Below are 23879 nucleotides of genomic sequence, written 5' to 3'. Positions count from 1 at the left end.
CAGGCCAAGGACCTCCAATTACCAGATCAGAGGGTCCAGATTCCTTTCTCATAGAGGCACTAGTACCTCCAGGAAGAAACGGGTTCAGCCGCAAGACTGCGTACCAATGATGAGTTGGAACCCAGGGTCAGTCAGGTCTTAGAAAGATCTGCCAACCTCAACGAATTCGCTGTCATCAGAGGACAAGCTTGACTTCACATAGTCTGGATACTGGTTGTCGTCTGTATTAGAAGCCTGAATGGAAAACCGCTCATTCCTTAAAAAAGTGACTTCTCCACTCAAGACCAACCACAGATCAATAAAGGAACATAAGCATGGGTCCCAATTCAATGCTTAATTTGTAAAAGGATAAGTGCTGGAGCCTGAAGTTTTGCTCAGATGCATGCTGCCTGCACTATCAAAGGGTGGGGTGCTGAATACCAAGGCAGTGTAGTCTCTATTCCACGCCAGGTCTCTTTCTCTTCGTTCTTCTTTACCCCTTTTGTGTTTTTCTCTCTTGCTCTGGATCAAAGGCTCTTGTGGAAAAAATAAGTGCTGGTCCCCAACAACGAGTACCGGTGGGCCCCACTTGCAAGCACTGACTCAAAATAAGCACCGACTCAAAATAAGCACTGACTCAAAATAAGCACTGACTCAAAATAAGCACTGACTCAAAATAAGCACTGACTCAAAATAAGCCCTGTGTCAGTTGATTCAGTATAGACGGCGGAGTCATTTTTGCATTTCCTGCAGGTTCCACCAACACCGGGGGAGATTTTGGCTTAAAGTGATTTACCAAATGGTCTACAGCAAGGTCCTTTGATGCCTTACCTCTGAAAGTGAACTAAAACAGTTCTTCTCCAGCCTTGCCACCCACAGTATAAAGAGCCCTTCACCAAACATCTCACCCAATATTTTGGAGTCCTCCTTCTCGCAGTCCCTGACTACAAGATCCCGGGTGCTCAGTATTACACCCCACAGGTAACAAATATTGGAGCACAGATACCTTGACGATGGATGGGCGCATATAAGGAGTACCCAGCATGTTCCCTCAGCAATTACGAATTACAAGGGAATCTGAAATACTGCACAAAAGCAGGGCTCAATTTATAGAAATAAAAAGTATGAATTTTGCTGGTATCCACTTCTTTTTCCTGTGAGCTTTCTAGAGGATGAGTGAGTGCCGAAGGTAGGGGTAGTGCCAGGGAGGGCGCACTTGAAGATGCTTTGCGAATGAGCTTAAAGACTGGATTTGATAATGATGGATAACGATGTGTTGCGCTGGAGTCTAATTTAATGTCACTGGTTGTAGATTAAACCAGAAGACACACAGTCCAGCACATTTTGTTTTCAACTTCGGAGGGCATTCCGTTCCCCAGAGATATCTTATCTTACCCTCGACACATTTGTGACTTGCCCAGTACAGAAGCAGTGATGAACTTTCAAGAATGTTAAGAGCCCTGTGGCTCTGGTGCCAACATTTCAATAGCGAGGAGGAGAGGACCAATTATATGATGTCACACAGGGTTTCCTGCAACCAAAAGCTGTAGTAAAAAATGACTATGAGGCATATTTATTTAACAGATGCCCAATAGGAATAGATCCTTAGCAACTTTTTTAAATAGCCAGATACTTGGGGAATCATTTTTTAAATTTGCAGTACGTAAATATATCTTACATGGATATCCAGAAAATCTGTCACAAATCCAACCCTCGGGCCTGCATGGGACACCCTTAGTTCAAACATTTCCTGCTCCAACGACTCCTTCAACTATGGCCGCCCTGACAGTAACAGCAAGTTATAGTCGCAATTTTGAAACAATACACTTAGAAAACAACGAGACACCCTCCATGACAATAGGGGGCTTCCACTGGGTCTTAACTAACTGGGTGTCAGTGAGAGATCCCACAGAGAGTTTCGACAAACAGTTTCATGTGTATTTGCTTTTTATGGATGTAAAACAGATACAAGTTTCAGCAAACAGTGAATTTTAAATTCATTAAATGTGCAATATTAGCATTTACACAGAATCATAAATAAATTGCAAATTAACAATGCAACCTCTATTTCCGATATTCAGGGTGGATGGTGGTAGGAGGATGCCTCGAGGTGCAGACAGGTGCATAGGTGAGCACGCTAGAAAGAAGACGTGTGGGGAAGAGGAAAAACAAGCCTTATAGGGAGCCAGTTTAGAGGACTCTGGAGTCTTCCTATGGCAGGCTCTTCAAGCCAAAGCGGCCTGAATCTTAGCAACGGTCAGAAGTCTACAGTGACTTGTGCTTGTAATTTTTGGGGATTCACACAATACTTTTTTGGTTTTTAAATAATTCTGTACTGCTCCGAATACTAATACTGTTTACAGCAGAACTGCACACCATCTATATCAGAGGTCATGTAAGCGAGGTTGCTATTCTGGCCCCTTTGTTTTTTTCAGGAGAATCTCTGGGACACAAAGTTTATGTTATGTTTAGGACTCCCGGCTTTACTGTTTTTTTAGTTTATATTTTCTGTCTGTATTTATCCATATTTCTTTTTTGTTAATTTTATCTGTATTTATCCATATTTATTTTGGGTTTTGCGAAAACAATGAAGGTGAAACTAGTATATTTCCACATGTATTTAACCTATAAATTTGCACTTATGCTTAACCCCTCTGCTGCGCTGAACGTTCCGCGCTGGTGCGGAACGTTCTATTGTGCGGGCGGGCCGCGACGTTCAGCGGACGTACGCACCACTACCGAGGTAGTGCACGCGACGTCCGCTGAACGTGCGCCGCACTTAACGGGTTAAATTCCTGAGAGATTTCAATGATGTGAAAACTCACAGATTATATATCAATATGAAAACATAAACGTATCAGTATCAACCATGTGCTTATCTACTGCTTGTTAAGCATCTTTATAGAAATTCCTTTTTTTTTACCCTCTTGCCTTTCAATCTGCACAGCTATTTAAGTGGCAGCCATGTCCGACAGCATTTAGAATCACTCAAAAAACAACCAAATTTCTGTTTTTATCCACATTTAAAAATAAATACAGGCAGGGACATGAATGGACTTCTGTCCGTATTTATCTGTAAAAATCCATAGAAAACAGAGAGCTTTAGTTATGTTACCTTTTAAGGATTTTTAAAGCGTGACTTGAGCCCTGAGGGGTATCCAGGTGCTGGAGCAAGTGTGAAAGTTGCCTGCTGGGTGTTAGTTGAAAAGCCATTGCTTTAGCATCTTGCGGAATTGCAAAAGCAAGGAGGAGGCTCTTATGGGTAGAGGGAGGTTGTCCCACGTTTTGTGTGGGAGGTAGTAGAAGGCTAGGCCTCCTGTTCGGCTTTTGTGGATGCAGGGGGTGTGTGAGAGAGAGAGTGAGGCAGAGCGTAGGTGTCTGGTAGAAGGTAGGCTAGGTCAATGCTGTGCAGTGCCTTGTATGCGTGTGTGAGGAGTTTAAATTGGCAACGTTTGTGTATTGACAGCCAGTGGAGATATCCGAGGTGAGGTCTGATGCGAGTGCGATGTGGGAGGTCCAGCAGTCTAGCAGTGGCATTCTGGAAAGTCTCAAGATGGTGGAGGAGGTGGTTGGGGATTCCAGCATAGAATTAATTGCCGTAGTCAAGCATGCTGGTGACTAGGGTTTGAGTGAAGGTACGTCTGGAGCTCCTGGAAAATCCATATGAAGATTTTTTTGAGGATGTGTAGCATGTGGAAGCAGGAGGAGCTAAATTTGTTCATTCACCTGTACAGCCATGTTGAGTTTGTCATCTAATATGTTACCCAAGTTACATGCAAGGTTAGAGTGTGATGGTGTTGGACCAAGCTCTGATGGCCCTCAGGTAGAGTGCAGGTTGAGTTCTTGTTCTAGAAGTTCGGATCTGTCTTCTCCGTTTCAGGCGGTTGGTTCTCATCCATTCTGAAATGCGGATCATACATTTGGTGAAGATGGATCTGGTCGTGGGAGACTTGTCTGACATGGAAAGGATGAGCTGGGTGTCCTCGGCATAGGAGATTATGGGGATGTCGTGAGATTTGATGACATTTGTGAGTGGTGTCATGTAAATGTTGTACAGGGTTGGGCTGAGGGATGATCCTTGAGGGGCTACGCAGATCAGGTCCTTGGGCTCTGATGTGTGGGGGAATGTCTGACTCCTTGTAAGGAAGGAGCATTTCCGTTTGAGGGCTGGAACTTGGATGTCTCTTGCGTGTAATCTTTTGATTATGCTGGAGTGTAACATGGTGTTGAATGCTGCTGAGAGGTCCAGGAGTACGAGAACAGTGGTTTATTCTCGGTCTATTTATTTGTTAGGTTTGTAAAGCGCAACAGCTACCCAAAAAGGGTTTACCGGCGCTAAAGAAAAAGATAGCAGATGAAAAGGAGTAAAACTCGAATACGAGGCCAAATCAGGAAATTATTGATTAAACAGCCAGGTCTTTATGGCTCTGCGGAACTGTACATAGCTTGTTTCTGTACGTAAATTAAGGGGGAGAGAGTTCCACAACTTTGGTCCCAAAAGCGAGAAGGATCTACCACCCATCCTGGCTAAACGAAACCTAGGCACGCTGAAAAGGCCCTGCGATGAGGATCTCAAACAGCGGGCAGGGAGGTAGGTGTGTACCAAAGATTTAAGATACCTGGGGGCAGAGCCAAATTTGATTTTTTGCATGAAACTCAGGGTCTTGAACTTGACTCTGTTTTCAACTCTGAGCCAATGCAATGTCTTGAGATGACCTGACATGCGCTCTATTCTATTACACTTGCACAGCAGTCTAGCATCAGCATTTTGCACAAGCTGAAGACGTCTCAAAACAGCCTGCGAAGATCCTAAATAAAGGACGTTTCCGTAGTCAAGCCGCGAGGTGATAAGGGCATTGACTACAGACTTTTGCGTATCCTCGGGCAGCATCCAAATGATTTTTCTAAGCCACAGCAAGATGGTGAAGCCCGTGGCTGTTAGCTTCTTAACCTGGGGCAGCCTAGTCAGGCCTTTATCAAGGATAATGCCCAAATTTCGCACTTGGTCCGACGGAATGGGAAGAGATCCCAATTCAGGAGGCCAATGTCTTGTGTTCCAAAGATCCGGGTTAGGGCCCAGGATAAAAACCTCAGTTTTGTCACCATTTAGCTTCAACAGATTTTCCCTCATCCAATTTGCGATTTTGCTTAGACCCGCCTGCAGCGGAGATCCAGAATCACATTCTTCTTTCGAAAGTGAGAAAATAATTAGCGAATCATCCGCATAAGTAAACATGGTCAAGCCTTCAGATTCAGCAATCTGCGCAAGTGGGGAAACATACAAATTAAAAAGCAGAGGGCTTAGCACCGAGCCCTGAGGGACTCCATAAGGGGATCTGTGGATATTGGAGGACCCGGTGTTTGAGGTAATTTGAAAAGTTCTTTGAGTCAGAAAAGAGGCAATCCAATCCAGGACCTTGCCTCTGATGCCCATGTCAAAGAGGGATTTTAACAGAATTTTGTTAAAAGGGTACGGGTACGGATCTCATCTGTGGGTACGGTAAGGGTACGGATCTCATCTGTGTCTGCAATGAGTGCTTTCTTCGTACTATGAATGCTATGAAAGCCGGATTGGGAGTGGTTGAGAAGATTGTGGCATTCCAGGTCGTTGGTGAGTTGATGGTTGATTGCTTTCTCTAGCACCTTGGCGGGTATGATAGTATGGAGATGGGTCGGACGTTGTTCAGTTCGTTGGGGACAACCAATGTTTTTTTTAAGGAGGGCTGTGATTGCAGCATGCTTTCACTGATCGAAGAAAGTTGTGGGATAGATGGAAGAGTTGATGCTGTGGGTGAGGGATTTGCTGATCATGGGTCCTACTAGGTTATATATTTGGTGTGGACATGGATCTGTGTGATTCCCGGAGAGGACGGTCTTCATGACTGAGGTGGTGTCTTCCTCTGTGAGTGTTTTCTAGTGGGTTAGGTGTCTGTCCAAGTGGTAGGTGTGCAGTTTGCTAATGATGTCCTCAGGGCTTGGTTGCTTTTTGAAGTTATTGGAGATCTTCTCAATTTTGCTGTTGAAGTAGTCTGAAAGGTTGTCGGAGAGTTCCTGAGAGGGAGTGATGGAGTTGGTTGAGGTGTCTGGGGTGGTGAATTCCTTGATGGTGGCAAATGTCTATTTGCTGCTTCTGAAACTGCTTTAATCCGATCTGTGAGAGATCTTACCTCAGTAACTCTCAGGAGGTGATGGTAGTGCATGAGGTTGGTCTAGTAGATTGATCTGATGTTGGCGTTGTGGTTGGCTCTCCACTTACTTCCCAGCTTCTTGCAGTATCTTTTGGAGTCCCATAGTTCTTCTGCGTACCACAAAGCCCAGTTGCTGGTCTGGGATGTTTATGAGTTTTGATGAGTGCAAAAGCGTCAGTGCAGTTGGAGATCCATTGCTTGAAGTTGGTGATATTCTCAGCAAGGTTGTTGGTGGTGTCGGGTTGGTTCGTTTTCAAAGAGTAGGACAAGTCCATTTCTATTATTCTGCTACAGTGCCGGTTGGGTTGGTTGGTGTTGATGGAAGCTTTGACTTGTGGTGTGGAGATATCGAAATGGAGAATGTACTGGTCGCCCTTATGAGTGGTGAGGTGAACCGGTAGCCGATGCTGTTGACCGACGCAAAGATTGCATCCAACAGGGTCTGTGGCGTGCTGGGAAAGTCCTATGTTGTGTAGCATTTCGAGGAGGTAGGAGGAGCAGTGATCGGAGGGGCTTCCAGGTGGAAGTTGAAGTCTCCGAGAAGTAGGAAGTTCTTGGAGTTGATGGTGAGGGGAAGCAATGAAGTCTGAGATGAGGTTGCTAAAGGTGCCTTGTGGACTGGGTAATCCGCAAGCTAGAATGCTCTTCAGGGTGCAGGTGTTCTTCACTTACAGGCTGAGGAACACGTGTTCCATGAAAGGGATGTCTGGGTCAGTGGTGGTTGCACATTTGAGGGTGTCTTTATAGATGATGGAGAGTGCTCCAGCGGGTTTGTGGAGGTGGCCCTAGTGTGTTATTTTGTATCCTGCTGGGATGGCCACAGGGATGTCGGTATCTGAGGCGGGGCTCATCAAGGTTTCTGTAAGGAAGAGGCGGCCCGGGTTGCTGTTGTTCAGGAGGTCTCAAATTTCTAAGTTGTGTTTTTGTGAAATGGAGTTTAGGAGAATGCATGTGAGGGTATGCTGAATGTCAGGCGTGGTCCTGGGTGAGGTGAGATTTTGAAAGGATGACGTGGGAGTCTGAGTGAGTGGAGTGTGTGGTATAGAGCTGCAGCAGGTAAAGTGACAGTTGGAGCAGGAGAAAGGTCCTACTGTGCTGTGAGGTGCGGTGCGGCAGCACCGGATGGAGGGGCATCCAGGGTCAAGGGCATGGAGGGATGTTTCAGAGAAGCGGTGGTGGGTGATCCGATCAGTGACCATTGCGCTGGGTGCAGTCCAGTCGTGGACGGGCACAGAAAGCCTTTCGTTGAATAGTTTAACTTGCATTGGTCAACCGGGAGACATTTTTGCGAGCTTCCTTAAAAAGGAAAAATGTTCCCTCTCCGTCAACAGAATAAAAAACTTGACAAAAAAAATAAAAAGCACCAAAAATAAAAGTTGCGCTTTACATGCGGCCTGCTTTTGAACAGATTAGGCTTGAGATCTGTTAATTTCTTGACTGCGATGTTGACGTGCTCGACCTACCAAAAAAAAAACAAGTTTCTGTAGCGTTCTAGTTTACGCACGTCACGTTGACGTGACGTGCGGCGGCCATGTTGGCGCCGGGTGCGCGCGCATTCATTAGCGCGCCGAACATTGCAGAGAGCAGAGCGCCGGCCGGCGCTCCTCGGAATAATTATTCTTGTACTAAATAAACAAGAGTTCAACTACACCCACCTGCTGTATGTCCTTATTGTGCAACTTTACAGTGGCGACGAGGTCGGGAGGCACAACCAGACGACCACGAAGAGTAAAAATAAAGGAAGGTCGGACTCCACGTGGCAGCCACAAGGAACAGAAGGACCCAGACACGGTCACCTGGCCCACCCACACACAGGAAAGGTCTACCTGGCGCAGCCCAGCCGATTAGACGACGCATCAAGACACGGCAGGACATACCCGAGGTACAGTGAACCCGAGGAGCGTGGCAGTGCCACAGTCAATCACAGTAGCGGCGAATAGGCCAGAGAGGCAGCGCAAGCACCCCACAGTCAAGTCGACACACGCACTACGTTCCTGTAGATCCACGCCAGGGGGGTGTAGCGCTGGTTACCAAAGAGGAGGAGGTGGGGACCAGCACCAAGAGTCCCCAGGGAAACACGCACACAGGGATCAAGGACAGCACCCCAGGCAGCCCCACGGGCAAAGGCACCGACATAACAGTCACCAGGGAAGTGAAGATGAGTACACCGGCGGGGTATGCGATAGCACCTGTGCAATTCCTGCCGAAACCCGGAGAACCACTGATGAAGTGGGAGGACTGGAAAGAATACATAGACAATTTCATAGGGGTCCTGGAGGATGAAAATGAAGAAAAGTTCACCCCTCAAAGAAAGAAACGTATCCTGTTGCTGAATCTAGGTCCAGAGGGACTCAGAATCTACAAGAGTCTGGTACCGAAAAAAAGAGAAGACACCGACGACGATGTGTATTCACACGCAGTGGAAGACCTAGATGAACGTTATCGCCCCACCATCTGTGTTTCAGTGGACAGATATAATTTCCAGCAAAGGAAACAAAAGGCGGGAGAAACCATTGAAGAATATGTAGCGGCCCTGAGGAAACTGGCGGCCACGTGCAAATACGCACTGTGGGAAGACGAGTTCATCAAAGATCAGATTGTCATGCACACCACGAGCGCAAATGTACAAGACAAGCTGTGGGCGAGCGGCGACACTACACTCAAAGATGTGTTGGTCATTGTAAAGAGGGCGGAACTCGCACGGAGGTGCGCAAATGCAACCAAGAAGGAAGTGGCCACCCCAACCATGGTGAACAGAATACAAGAAGAGGAACACCGCAAAGACCAGAGAAACAAGCCACCAGGGACCAAAGGAACCAACAGATGGCAAGGGAAGCAGGCGAACAATGAGAGCAAGAAAACGTGCTACAGGTGCGGAAGTTGGTCCCATGAAGCACACGATAGAAGATGTCCGGCATTCCGGGCCAAATGCCTGCACTGCGGCATCGTAGGCCACTACGAGAAGGTGTGTCGGAAGAAACAGCAAAAGGGAATGGTGAAATATGTCGACCAAGGCGAAGAAGACCTCGAGGAAGTCACAGAAGAAGAAGTGGTCACCGTCTTATGCATATACGACCAAGTACTGAGCGTGGATGGGAAGAGATCAACCAAACCCGTCCTGGACATGTCCATGGGCGGCATCACCATCACAGTAGTGGCAGACACCGGATCTCCATTTACCATTGTACAACGGGCAGTATGGGAAGTAGAGTTCCAACCCAAGTTGGGCCCAGAATTGGAGAAATTAGACATTCGGCCGGTCACCTACAACGGTGATCGCATTCCCATGTTAGGATTCCGACACCTGTTGTTTGAGTTTAGAGGCCGATCAGCGTGGTGCAAACTATACGTTGCGGAAAAAGGACCCTCCGTCCTAGGATGGCTAGACCAGGGCGACCTGGGAATAAAACTAGGCCCAGGAGGGAAGGAACAAATTCTACTTACAGAACAGGAGGAATGGCCGGACATGAACAAATGGAAGGAGAACTACCCGAAGGTGTTCGGAGGCACAGTGGGGAGAATGGAGAAATTCCAACACAAGATCGTGCTCAAGGAAGGAGCCATCCCAGTAGCTCACAAAGTGAGAAATGTACCAATTGCAGTGAGAGAAGCAGTCCAGACGGAACTCCAAGAACTGGAGAAGAAGGGCATAATAGAACCAATCACATGCGCCGAATGGCTGGCGCCCTTAGTAGTCGTAATGAAGCCCAATGGGAAGGTCAGGCTCTGTGTGGACCTGAGAGAACTGAATAAAAACATTGTGGTGGAGAAATTTCCCCTTCCCAGAATCGAGGAGATGTTGGCCAAGACCAGAGGAGTAAGGTGGTACTCCACCATTGACTTGACATCGGCCTACCACCAAATAGCACTGCATCCGGACAGCAAAAGCCTAACATCCTTCATCACCCCGTTTGGGTGCTATCGGTTCTGTCGCATGCCGTTTGGGCTAGCCTCGGCGGCTGCAGTCTTTCAGAAAATGATGCACCAACTATTCAGAGACTGCGAGGGTGTCCAATACTTCCAGGATGACATCCTGGTGATGGGGCGTGATAGGATAGATCATGATCGGAAGTTAGGAAGGGTGCTAAAAACACTGGAAGTCAAAGGCCTCACAGCAGAATGGTCGAAGTGCCGGTTGGGCCTGCAATCAGTGACGTACCTAGGCCATGAAATTGGACAACAAGGGGTCACACCAAAGGCAGAAAACGTGAAGGCCATCGCCGAAGCACCACCCCCCAAGAACAAGGAAGAAGTCAGGTCATTCTTGGGAATGGCGGAGTACTATAGTAAATTCGTGGTACACTTTGCCTCAAAGACCTACTACATGAGGTTGCTGACCAGGGAGAGCACGACGTTTCAGTGGACACCGGAAGCTCAAGCAGAGTTCGAAACCATCAAAAAGGATGTCATGGGAGCCATACCGCTCAAAGGTTACGACACACAGGGCACCACCGTGCTCACGACCGACGCCAGCGACAAAGGTCTGGGCGCTGTGCTCATGCAAGACCGAGGAAGAGGGGACATGGAGACGATCAGCTTTGCATCCAGGGCATTGACGGATACTGAAAGCAAATACAGTGTGATCGAGAAGGAGATGCTAGCGGTGGTGTGGGCCATGACAAGGTTCCGGCAATTCCTGTGGGGTACCCGATTTCTGCTCAAGACAGACCACAAGCCGTTGGTAAAAGTATTGACATCGAGCGGGCATGCCAGTGCCACCCCCAGGATATCCAAAATGTCCCTAAAGTTACTTGAGTTCAGGTACGATGTGGAATACATCCCGGGAAACCGGAACCGAGTAGCGGACTACCAGAGCGGAGCAGCGGCCATGGATCCCGGAGAGGAAGACCCTGCGGACAAAGGGGAGATGGTGGCCCTCATAGAGGACCAGGAAAAGCTAATCAGCCAACAAGAATGGGCCGAAGCATACGAGGAGGATACCGACATCAAGGAAGTGAAAACGCACATCCTGCAAGGATGGCCCGACAAGAGAAATGTGAAAACGAGCCTTAGGCCCTATTACGAAGTTAAGGAGGAACTGTCAGTAGGAGACAAGGGGGTATTTATCTATAGAGGAGACAAGGTGATCCCCCCAAGGAACCTCACCAACAAGCTATTGGACTTGCTACATGAAGGCCATTTGGGCATAGGAAAACTCAAGGCCAGATCGAAACAAAATTACTGGTGGCCAGGAATGAACATAAGAGCGGAGAGGCATGTCAGGGAGTGTCCCCAATGCCAAGGAGCTGACAAAACATTAAAACCACTACGTCCAGCTCTTGGGAAGTTCGATGCTCCCTCCAATCCGTGGGAAGAGCTGTCCATAGACGTTTTAGGACCTGTGCTAGACGACCAGGGCACGCAGAAGTACGTGTGCGTCCTCATAGACCGATACTCCAAATGGCCAGAGCTGAAAGTGAGCGAGTCCATGGACACTGAGAATATCCTGAAGTTCCTGTCCGAAACCTTCACAAGAGAAGGAATCCCCAAATCCATTTTAAGCCACAATGGGCCACAGTTCACGTCGGAAAGATGGAACCAATTCATGTTGAGAAACGGCATCACCATCAAACACACGGCAATTTACCATCCAGCGGGAAATGGCCTTGTAGAACGATTTAATAGGGTAGTGATGGGAGCCATACAAGCCGCCATATCCAGCAACAAAGACTGGGAAAAAGCGCTAGAGAACATGGCATGGGCCTACAGAATAACCCCCACAGGCACGGGGTACAGCCCGTTTCAAATATTGAGAGGACGTGAACCCTTAACGCATGACAATAGGATCTGGAAGGAAAAGGTGGTTACCAGTGAGTGGTCCCCTGCAGTGGTACGGGCCAACCTGGAAAGAGCACAAACAATCTACACCAACCACTACAACAAACGGAGGAATGTGAAAGAGACTAGCCTGGAAAAGGGAGAGTGGGTGAGAGTAAAGCTAGCCACTCTACAAAAGAAAGGAGACAGCAAGTATAGCAGGCCCCTGCAAGTCAAGGAAGTGTTTGATCGAGCGGCCCTGCTGAGCGACGGCAACGTGTGGTCACAGGACCGCATGGCTCGGTGCAACAAGGTATTGAGATGGGGACGAATTGGAACGGAAGGTGAAGACATGGATGAGTTGAACGTGGAAAGTAGGCAAAGTGGAAGTGAGCAAGGTGATGGAGCAAGTGCAGCGAAGGCGCGAGAAGGTGAAGAAGGGAGCGAGACTCAAGGAGCTGAGATGGACATGTCAGGAGAAAATATGAACAGTGATGGAGCGGTGAGTGAAGAAATGGAAGGTACTGGAACGCAGTATCAAGGGACTCAAGAGAACACGGGTAGGGTTACCAGGAGCGGAAGGCAAGTGGTAAGGCCCTCCAGATTTCGAGACTTACAACTAGACAATGATGTGTGAGTGACTGCTTAAGACTTTGGTAAAAGGGGGAGATATGTAGCGTTCTAGTTTACGCACGTCACGTTGACGTGACGTGCGGCAGCCATGTTGGCGCCGGGTGCGCACGCATTCATTAGCGCGCCGAACATTGCAGAGAGCAGAGCGCCGGCCGGCGCTCCCGGAATAATTATTCTTGTACTAAATAAACAAGAGTTCAACTACACCCACCTGCTGTATGTCCTTATTGTGCAACTTTACAGTTTCTAGCAGAATCCTTTGAGTCCTTTAGGTGCACCACAATCTGGTCTATTTTGGATCTGCTCAATATCCAGACGGACCGAAAAGGTGGGAAATTAATTAACGAGGGGTATTTGGGTTCATACACCAATATCCACAGAGATAAAATGTGTCAGAAAGCTCGAGTACGATGGCAGATCTAAACATTAGGTGGCAGTATAATGCAATGTGTGAAAGTACACAGTAAATCATGAGCTAAATGAAAGATTTCCCTGCGCAGCTGTAGCATCTTTCAATGGTCTGCATAGTCCTAGTTTGTAAAGAATGTCTATAGGTCGACGTGGGTGCACCAAGCACGACTAAAAGTCTGAAAAGGCCTCTTCCCGTGATGGGGTCCGAGAGCGTGTCATTTAATGGCAGCACACAGCTCCACCACTGAGGAAGAAAATCCCAAGTTCTCAAACTCAAAGTATGAGACTTCACCCCTGCGGCATGCAAGGTCAATTCCAAAGATTCCGGTGCCTTTTGCACCACAGTCGTAAATGAGTAAACTTCATCTGCAGCAGAACTAGAAGGGTAAGGGATGTCCCACTCTGAAATAGTGTCCGGGGGAACGCGAGCGGCTCCTCCGCTATGGTGGAGGAGCGTCACCCCACTAACCGCAGAGGTAAACGGAAAATAAAATGATCTAAATGCAGATCGTTTTATTTTTCGTCCTGCGACTGAGTTTTGGGGGCGGGGTCACAGCACTGCAGCAGGGGCGGAGGAGTGGTGGGCCCTGCTGTCAGTGCGCCTGACGGTTTGGACGGCCGTCTCAGGCTGGCTACTTCATCATGCCACTGACCTCTCTCCAAGAGAGATCAGCAGGCACAGGCTCCAAGCTCATGATGGAGCCAAAACTAGTGTGTTCCGCCCAATCCCGACGCTGCACTCTTGATGAGAGCAGCGTCAGGACTGGCCGCAAGGGAAGATGGGAGCTTCAGATTGTGCCCAGAAGAGCAACCTGGGGGCAGCCCGGCAAGCAGAATACTGCAGGTACGTTTTTTCCCACCTGCTATTTCAGACCCTTCACGCTGCCACCCCCCTTACGTTCCCCCACGCTGTCTTACCACATTTCCCTTACACCAGCTGCTACTGGTGCTAACATTTTGTAAATCCAGTTTATAAGCCAGTACCAGTAGGCGGGATCAGCATCCGATTCGTCATCCTCTATATGGGTATAATCCTCCTATGGCAGTGGTTCCCAAACTTTTTTGACCTGTGGCTCCCCTGACCTAATCGGCAGTTGGCCGTGGCTCCCCATCATTTTTTTACCGGTGGGTGGGTGGGTGGTGTGTACCTCCTGTTATCTTCCTTAAAGTATTTGGGACGCAATGAAGGTATTATATTGGGTGGAATGCTTGAATTATTAATCTCATCCACTGGCTGTATCCCAATCCATCGTTTTTTTCCCCAACAGAGTACCTGGTCCCAAACCATTATTTATGCCATGCTGCTTTCAGTACCTTTTGGTACTGAGGCCCGCTCTGAGAAAATGGAACATTGAGTTTGGTCTGTCGTAATCAGTATCCCCAGCCTTATTTTTACACTAAAAAGGTCTGTCCTTCCATCTGTGTGCCCATCTATATCCAAGCATATTCAACCATTTGCACACCTATCCACCATATATCCTTCCGTCCATCATTTCACTCATCCATCCCTCCATCCACCCTTTCACTCATCCATCCATTATTCATCTACCCACCCTTTCACCCCATCCATCTGTAAAATCATCCATGCATCCACTCTTCCACCCAGCCATACATTCACTTACTCATCCATCCACCCATTCACTTACTCATCCATTCACCCAGTCATTTATCCTTCCACCCATTCACCCTTTCAGTCATTCATCCTCCCTTTCTCTCTCCATCCCCCTTTCACTTATCCATCCATCTACCCACCCTTTTACTCATCCATTCATGAATCCATCCATTGATCCTATTACTCATCCATTCTTTCACTCATCCAACCATCTGTTCACTCATCCAGCCATCCGTTCTCTCATCCATCCACCCTTTCACTTCACTCATCTATCCATCCTTTTGTCCATCTACCCCCTTTCACTAACTCATCAATCCTTACATCCACCCTTTCACTCATCCATCCATTCACCATTTCACTTATCAATTCATCCATCCACCCATTCACTTGCCCATCATCTACCCTTTCATTCATCCACCCATCCATCCTTTCACACACCCATCCACCAATTCACTCACCCATCAGCTGCCCTTTCACTCATCCATCCATCCTTTCACACACCCATCCACACTTTTACCCATCCATCTACCCTTGCACCCATAGATCTACCCTTCCACCCATACATCCATCTATTTACATTTTCTCTCATCCATACTTCCATTCATTCACTCATCCGTCCATCCTTTCTTTCATTATCTATCCATTCCCCCTTTCATTCATGCATTCATTCTTTCAGTAATCATCCAGCCATTCAGACATTCCTTCACTTATTTACTCACCCACCTTTTCACATTATGAGCGGAGCCTTTGTTTGCAGAGTTGCAGGCAGAAGAGTCCCATCAAGAATGAACTACAGCAAGGGGTTGGGTGGTGGAGAGTTCACTATGCCCCTGCACATAGGCAGACTGAAAACTTAGAAGTCATGCATGATGCACAGTGCCAGGATGTGAGGTTACTGTAACATGGTGTTGTTTCCAGGGCTTTAAGCGGTGTAAAAAAACTGGGGGGTCTCTTCAAAGGGGGTGTTTGACGTAATTAAGAGCGCAGCTTAAAACACCTAGGCTAAAAATATGCACTTAGCATAGTGTTCTGCCTCACTGGTATTATGTTGTCTCTGTCATTGCATCCAGATATATAATACAGCAAGTATCATTACACACCAACAAGCCAGGACTATTGGCTTTGTCAATGGTTGCTAGTTCCTTAAAAAAAAAAAAAAGGAGCAGCCATGGCTTTGTTGAATACAATATTGAAAATACTTCAGTTCTAAAATGACAGGCTAGCCTCTGGTGTTTGACAAAAAAAAAAACCTCGGACTAGTACACTGGTTGATCCAAGTGAAGCAACTTGCAAATGTGGTTATAAATAAATAAATCACAACACCCACAAATCCCAAAAAGTTGGGTGGTATCTGCTCCAAATAAAATAAGCAGAAATGAAAAGTGACTGGGTTCCCTTTATTTGATACATGTGATTACGTTGTCCTACCCAGTGCTCATTTGGACACAACCTCCCCTTGTCTTATATTCACTTCTGTACCCTGAGGCAGGAGGAGGCCGCCACATGGTGTCACACCCCCAGACTGCCCCATTGTCATTCAGTAAGTGGCAATCAGCGGCATACTGAATGACAATGGGCGGGAGGGGATGCTCTTGTGCTCCTGAAGGAGTGCGAAGCGCCTCCAGCAGCAGGGGTGAGGCCTCTCACAGGGGAGCAGCGCTGCTCCCTGTGATGGCCAAAATTACAGATAGTGTGCGCGGCGCCCCTGGCACCTCATTATGGCGCACCGGGGCGCCGCGGCGCACAGTTTGGGAACCACAGTCCTATGGCATTGCGAGGGCTTCAGACCTTAAAACCTCCTCCGCGCAGGCCATTCTCGCTGTGGCCTCAGGAGGTGCTCTGCCAGTGGAACATCATTAAAATTCAGTTAGAAAAGACAAACGAGGAGGAATGCCCAAAAAAAGACCAGTTATATGGCCCCACGCTTGCAGTGCCAATTCCTTAACTTTGTATAGGTTAAACACAGAAAGATGGAGTTGAGGCCAAATAATGAATGTATACATAATCTATTATAATTCTTTATTGTCTCTTTAGTTTTCTGATAAACCGAATTCCAAGTCCATCAAACCGAGCAAAGCACTGATATTAAATCAGTCGCTTGCTCAGGGTTTGAATGTTTAGAAAGTTTGATGGAAATCCAGAAATCGTGATTTATTAATTCTGGAATCTCGTCTCCATTTACTGGGCAGCTTCTATGAGACACATGAGTGAATAGGCGTCTCTAAACTCATCCTCTACCCTTAACTGGCTGTATGATTATGGGTGTGGCACTTCGGACAATGACCTGCCAGCTCGGCTCGTGCATGCACAGAAACAAAAAAAAGAGTAGAGCACTCAACCTGGGTGCTAGGATGCATCCGTTGAGAGAAATATTTTTTAGTTCAATCAACATGCTGGCTTCTTCTCTGCCAGGTGACAATACCTGTTATACATGTTCCAGAAGAGCTGCAGGTTGTACTGATTGATGACACTGCCAATCTGTTGTCTGTAACTTTGTACCATCTCAGTGTTGTTCATCATCTCCTCCTGCAGTCAAGGAACAGAAGTAAAGAGGGTTCAAGAAAAGAGCAACATCATTAGGATTGAGAAATAGGGTAACTACTTCAAGTAATGAAATGGTGACTTAATTGTAGGAGTAGTTTTGTAGCTTGAAGAACTTTCTGGAGTCACATGCTGTGCATTATACCACCAACTAGTAGTTGGATCCTGAACTCTCCCTTTGTATAGTAGTCCTTTCTTGTTTTACTTACCCTTTTCCTATTATGTTGGGCGTCAATGATCCCCACCATTTGGTGCTTTTTCCAACCTCCTCTGATGCCGGGCACCCTCCCTGGAAATCCCCACTCATCTTCGCCATCTTCAGATATTTGTTCCTCTTTTTGGCGACGTTTGTATAATTAATGCCTTGCGGGATTCCTCTGGCTGTACTCCATACATTTCTCATGTTTATTTGTCTTGCCTGCTTTCCTGGGTAGGTGGGTGGGTCACATGTGAATCCCAAAAATTCTTCAAATTGCAAAGCTACTCCTACAGGAAAGTAACCATTTCATTTCGCAGTGTGAATTTCTTGTGGATTCACATGCTGAGCATTAACTTTGTAACATAGTTTTTATTGTGGTGGTTGGGCTGGAAATGAGGTTAAGCTTGTAAACAGATGTTTCAGTACTTTTTGTCCCACTCATGTCTCTTTGTTTACCTGTAAGTTAATGCTGTGATTTTTTTATGATCAAATGTACTGACTACCATGTGGCTGCCATACATATGTCATTAATTGGAAAGTTGGCCAGTAAGGCAATTTTCGCTCCTTTCTTTCTTGTCAAATATGCTCTTGGTTTTGTCTCTTCCTGTATGTCAGCTCTCCCTAGGGACACATTTTAATTGTCTTAGTTATCCATCTTGCGATGGTGTTTTTGGTAACTGGTTCTCCTTTGTTATTGTCCGTGAATGTTACGAAGAGTTGTTTCCCTTTATTGATTGATTTTGTTTTCTCCATGTAATACATTATAGCCCTGCGGGCGTTCAATGTGTGTAATGCTCTTTCTACTTGAGTCTTTGGCTCATGGGCAAAGTTGGTCTCTGCATTGCTTGGTTTATGTGGAGGTGGGATATGACCTTCAGGAGGCAGCGTGGGCCAGTATTCATGACTACTCCATCTTTGTGTATTTGCATATGCAGTTCTTGTATGGTGAGTACTTGTAGCTCGCTTACTCTGCAAAGCGACATCATGGCACTCAGGAATGAGTTTTTCAGCGTGATGAATTTCAAGGTGGCCTTGTGGAGTGGTTCGAATGGTTCTCTCATCAATTGTGTTAGGACAATGTTAAGGTTCCATGTGGGTGTAGGCGCACTCCTTGGTAGCGCTATTCTTTTTGCTTGTACCCGAGTAAAGTAATTAGAGTGAAGATATTTAAATTGGATGAGGCGGAGACGCATTGCTATGGCTGCCCCCCGAGGTGCGGCTAAGGCCTCCCTCCAGTCTTCTTCCTCCAAGACCCCCACATCCTCTTCCCACGCCCCCCGCAGCTTCCCCAATTGGGACACACTATGTGTGAACAGGGTCTGGTATATGCGCAATATCTTTTTGGTCTCTAGGTCACCCATAAAAACTTTTGCTTCCAGCGGGCTAAACTCGGGAATCGAGTCAAGTCAATCCAGGCAAGGGGTAAGCGCGTGCCTAAGCTGGAGGTACCGGAAGAATTGCTACTGGGGCATGCTGACCTCTACCTGTAGGTCACAAAACGATTTGAGGGAGCCACTGCGCACAACATCGCCCAGGGTGGAGACGCCAATGGCATCCCAGCCCCGAAAGCCCTGCAAAGCTACCAAGGTAGGCAGGCGCCAATTATGCCATAGGGGGTTACTTCCGTAAGTGTGTTCCACCACCCCATGCGCTTCAGAGATTGCCACCAAAGTTGAAAGACAACTTTTGTCGTCGGCGCCAATGTACCGCGCACTGTAGATGAATAAAGTATCTTATGAAGAGTGGACTGCCCCATCATGTACAGCTCCACCGCATAGGCCGGGTCCCCCCTGTCCCCATACCACCACTCGTTGAGGCTCAGCAGGTGTGAGGCCTGATAATATGAGAGGATGCCGGAGGTCACAAGGCCTCCACAGTAAGTGGAGAGAAAGCACGTACGCAGTGCGACACGCACCGCTCCTCCCCCCCAGAGAAACTGTCCCAGTGCCGAGTTAACCAGCCCGAACCAACCATCTGGGAGCAATTGGATACGGGTGATTTTGCAATTGATAAAGTAGGCAGGGGAGAGCGACCATTTTGAATGTTGCCGACCTGCCATAGATCGTTAATGGCATACGGGTCCAGGTTTTGATATCCGCCTGCACGCGCTCCTAAACTGCCACCACATTCCGCTTCCACGACACCGCTGGCACATCTGAGAGGAAAACGCCCAGATAGTTGAAGCCTCCCACCGATCCAGTGCTGATTGTAAGCATGTGTTGGCTATGTTCTTTCCTTATTCTGTGAGGCGCTTGCCCTCTTCTGGCATTGTTATGGCAGGTGTCTCATTAATTCTGACAACTCGTCCCAGTTCTGATGGGCATACCTGTTAAGCCTGGTATTGGAGTTTGCTATGGCCCATTGTGTTACTGCTCCTCTTTTAAAATTTCTTCCACAAACTATCACTATCCAGAGTTGGACCAGAGAGAGGTGGTTGGTGTATTTGCTCTCTGCTTGGTTGTGGCTACAATGATGGAGTCTGCCACCACACTGCCTCAAATGTATGCTGGGTCCTTAGAAGAATGCTTTAATTTTTTCTCGACCCAGGAAGTCACTGATCTGCAGGTTGCAGGCTCTTTAAAATCCAGTCTCCCATAATCCAAGATGCGTGGGAGCATTAGAAGGTACTGATTTGTATTTTTAGGGCAGTAGTGTCTCAAGTAGGAAACATGTCTGTGACTTCTTCTGGTCCAGTTAAACTCCATACTGCTCCACTGCCTTCTTAACCAGCTGGTTGTACATGGTAATATCATCTGGAGGCGATGGCCTCAACGGATAAGTGTCTATTGCTTCTTTGAGTGAATCTGCCTTTAGGTCTTGACACTGTTCTATGACACCTTCTGACCTCTCGACATCCTGGTACAGGACTTGTTCTTCTGGGTTCTCCTTTCCTATTTTCCTACTCTTGTGGCTCTGGCATCAAAGGGGGCTCCAATTTCCCTGAGACTTTCTCCTCTTGTATGCTTTCCGTCGAAGGTTTTGATGTTTTTTGAAATCCCTGGAGGGAGGCGTCAAATTCCTTCTTTTTTTTAAGGATTTCGCATGCCCATTCTTCGGCATTGAGGGTAGGCACTGCTCTCTTTTTCAGCGTTGAAGTTTCGGCTGCTGTTGGCTGAGCTCAGTCTTCTTGTCTTTCTCTCAACATTGATCGTCTTCCAACACTGGCGTCTTCTACAAGGCTGTTCCACCTGTGGTATTCTTTGTATGGGACATGATGGGTCCCCCCCCCCCAATTTGCCTTCAGTCGAGAACATTTTCAGTGCTAAGGTAGTCTTATGTGATTTAGAGTTCAAAGCTTTCGGCTCAACCACTCCCAACATTTTCAGCATTACTTGCATGTGCTTCTCATTTGGTCTCTTGTGCACTTTTGTGACATCGATGATAATTCTTTCGGCATCAGTGCCCTCTCTTGCTTCTTCGGCAGCATTATCCTCTTTTTCTCTAGATAGTCCGAGATCTCAGAGTGAAGTTGTTTCCTTCTGTGCCTGCCTTTGTTTCTCTTATTTCTTCAGCATTTTTTGGGTTGAACTCTGTGCACACCTCCCAGGAGTCAAACTTGTGGTCTATTGGCAGGCAGAGATTGCACACCTGGTGGTTGTCCCTCTGGGCGACTGTATGGTGGAACTCTGGACAGAAATGCAATGTTGTGTTCTCAATTTCACACAGAAGAGGGAGTCAACTGTCTGCTCATTCTCTGTCTTTCCCTCGATGTAAGTTCCACGTACTTTGATGTTTTTCCCCATGTAATTCAGTGAAACATCTGAGTAAATCTCCCTTACTTTGTTATGGTGATGATCTTCTCTGATTTCCTCGACAAGATCCTATTTTCTTTCTCCTCTTTTTCCCTTTGGTGCTTGGAGAACTTCATGATGCTTCCATTCCCAAAGGTGGACAAAAATAACCTGAAGATGGCGACCATGAGTGGGGACTTCGACAGAAAGCATCTGATGTCAGAGGAGGCTGGAACAAGCCCCAAATGTCGGGGACCATTGACACCTCCCCAAAAACAGAAGAGAAAGCAAGGAACGACTACTATACAAAAGGAGAGTTCCGGACCCAACCACTAAATGGTGGAATAATGCATGACATCTAAATCCAAAAAAGATTCACACTCCAAAGCATCTCTTTGCAGAGTTGACCCCGGCTGTCACACCAGTCCTCAAGAGTTAGCAACAGTTTCTATTTCCACACCCTGCTTCCCACCTGTAGCTGCAACTCTCACCATGACCAGACCCTCCGTGGACTCTCTAAATTCAACACCCATGTCCTCTCTATTTTCATTTAGATTATTTTATTGGGTTTTACTTAACAAAGCAAATTTGAAATAGTCCACTGTATTAATTCTTTAGAAGTTAGACCTTCAAGGCTTTAAAATCAGTTCATGTCCATGTAGACAAGGCATGGCATCTAATTAGTACTTACTAAACAATAGAGGATAACAGCAAAAACAGAAAAAAGGACATACAGAAGCTTCTGCATTTCTACCTGCCACCTGTATGGGTACATTCTTTCTAACGTGTTATGATAAGCCCTGTGGTATGGTGCAGCAGAATTGTGGCAAGCTCCCAAGAGAAATGTACAAAGCTACACTAGTCATCTTAGGGTTTTTTGGTCAGTGCAACACCATGAAGAGTAGGAGAGAACTGAAGCGCACATTGGGAGAGTCATGCCCAAGGAGGTTTGCTTTTTTTTAGTTATGCATCTAGTGACCTCGAAAGGGAGCTTAGCTGTCGTAACGACAATTGGGTTAGGGCTATGTAGTCTACACTGTGGTGTGGCATTCTTAGGCCGTTCATGTCAATATTTTTTTCAGGTGCATTAACAAGGGTAAATCTAGGAGGAGATTCTCTCCTTTGTCCAGGATGGGTAGATCGTGAATGTCTGGGCTCCTAAACTAACTACAGTGGAGGTTTGGTGTGATATCTATATAGGCACCACAGTTCAAACAGAACAAATAAGATTAAAACTGATGGTCAGGTGCGGTAATTCTCTTTTGAGAAAAAGCACAACCTTAAAGTCTTGAGGGAATCTAAACTCTCCCATGAATTGCAAGAAGTTTAGTTTGTGCTAGGCCAGAAGAGATCTGAGAGACAGCTGCTGAGTTCAATGTGCAGGTTAATGTCTGATTTCAACTGTTTACATATTTGTAGTGTTTTTATTATCTACTTTAATTTGCATGGTTGCCCAGAGTATATGTAATTGGGAAACCATGTGGCCCAGGGCGGTGAGCTTATGCTGAACATCAGTTATGTGGAGACTGTGGTGCCTGCCCAGTTGAGTTAATGAGACTTTTAGTTATAAGAACTGGTAGAAGTCTAAATTATTCAAGTGTAATCATTTCTGGAATTCCTCGTAGAGGAACCCTGGGATCCATTTCGGATATCAGTGAAATTCTAGCATACTGTAAATTGTCCCAAAAATAGTGCTCCCATTAGTTTTTATATTTTTAGTATTCAACGAGGACATCACCAGATTCTTTGCTATTTTGTAAGTTAATTTTGTGTCTAATTTGAGTATGGTAAGTACTGTATCAACACAGAATGTGTTTGTAGTGCACAAACATATTATGAGTTAGGATGGAGGCAATATGATTTGTTTTGAGTCCACATCTATCAATTTATTTCTGGGGTCGGGTTAAAGCATAACACTCCTCGCCTTATTATAACGTCTACTTCATAATCTGAGAAATTCTTCATTTAATACCACCTAGTTTCTTCCAGAGTCTCAATCTGTACACCAAGGTTTTAGTTTTCTTGTTTTTCCGAAGAAGTTTGGAAATGGATCCTTACATCATTTATAAGGAGGACCGCAAACATACTTAGTGAGTACTTCATTACATGCATAACTTTTTTCCTGTTTATTTCCATTCATCACTACCACAATGTGAATTTGACCAGAAGTTCTTAAAGTGAATTGATGTCAGAGATTGCCAAGTTTTTGATACATGAAGCAGATTTCTGTATATCATCATGTAATCATGCTGCATGACTTTGCAGCAAGAAAGGCTGCCAGGGCGTTCACCATATCTGAAACTGCAAATGCTACTTACCAGTATGCATCTGTTCTTGGCATGTAGGGCTGCTGACATTCATATCTGTGCATAGATCGCCGCCTAGTGTTGGGTCCGGATGATTGCACATTGTTGTCCTGGAAGAGTCTTCGAAGTATCACGAGATAGGTGGCTCCTCCCCTGGACTACAGTGCGCATGGGCATCGCCTCCATCCCCAGATTGTTTTTAGCCATTGGCAGAGATGGAGTGAAGTATGTGAGTGATGCCCATGCTAAGAGCATGAAAATATATGTAAAGGAATACTGCAGCTGCTACAGGCGCCGGGGAGGAGGGCAGGCGATATGAATGTCAGCAGCCCTACATGCCAAGAACAGATGCATACTGGTAAGTAGCATTTGCAGTTCGAGGCATGTGGGCTGCTGAATTCATATCTGTGCATAGAATACATAGCAGTCCCTCCATTAGCGGCGGCCGCCCGTGCCAGCTGCAGCAGTTTGAAAAAGTGTTTTGAGAACAGCCTGACCAACAGCTGCCTGCTGTTTAGAGTG

General features: G+C 46.6%; 1 protein-coding gene across 8 annotated transcripts in view; it reads right to left on the bottom strand.

Annotated features, from left to right (window-relative positions):
- NDRG4 (NDRG family member 4) overlaps positions 1 to 23879 on the bottom strand; it is an 888963-nt gene that overhangs the window by 71566 nt on the left and 793518 nt on the right. For all 8 annotated transcript variants that reach the window (XM_086947800.1, XM_086947798.1, XM_086947797.1 and 5 more), the window contains one exon: positions 17003 to 17106. In XM_086947800.1, the coding sequence (XP_086803926.1) occupies positions 17003 to 17106 (104 nt within the window). The remainder of the gene's footprint in view (positions 1 to 17002; positions 17107 to 23879) is intronic.

This window comes from Lissotriton vulgaris, chromosome 12, assembly GCF_964263255.1.
Source record: "Lissotriton vulgaris chromosome 12, aLisVul1.2, whole genome shotgun sequence".
Taxonomy (NCBI): Eukaryota; Metazoa; Chordata; class Amphibia; order Caudata; family Salamandridae; genus Lissotriton; species Lissotriton vulgaris.
The sequence above is the reverse complement of the archived record's forward strand: the minus strand, read 5'-3'. Positions and strand labels throughout refer to the sequence as shown.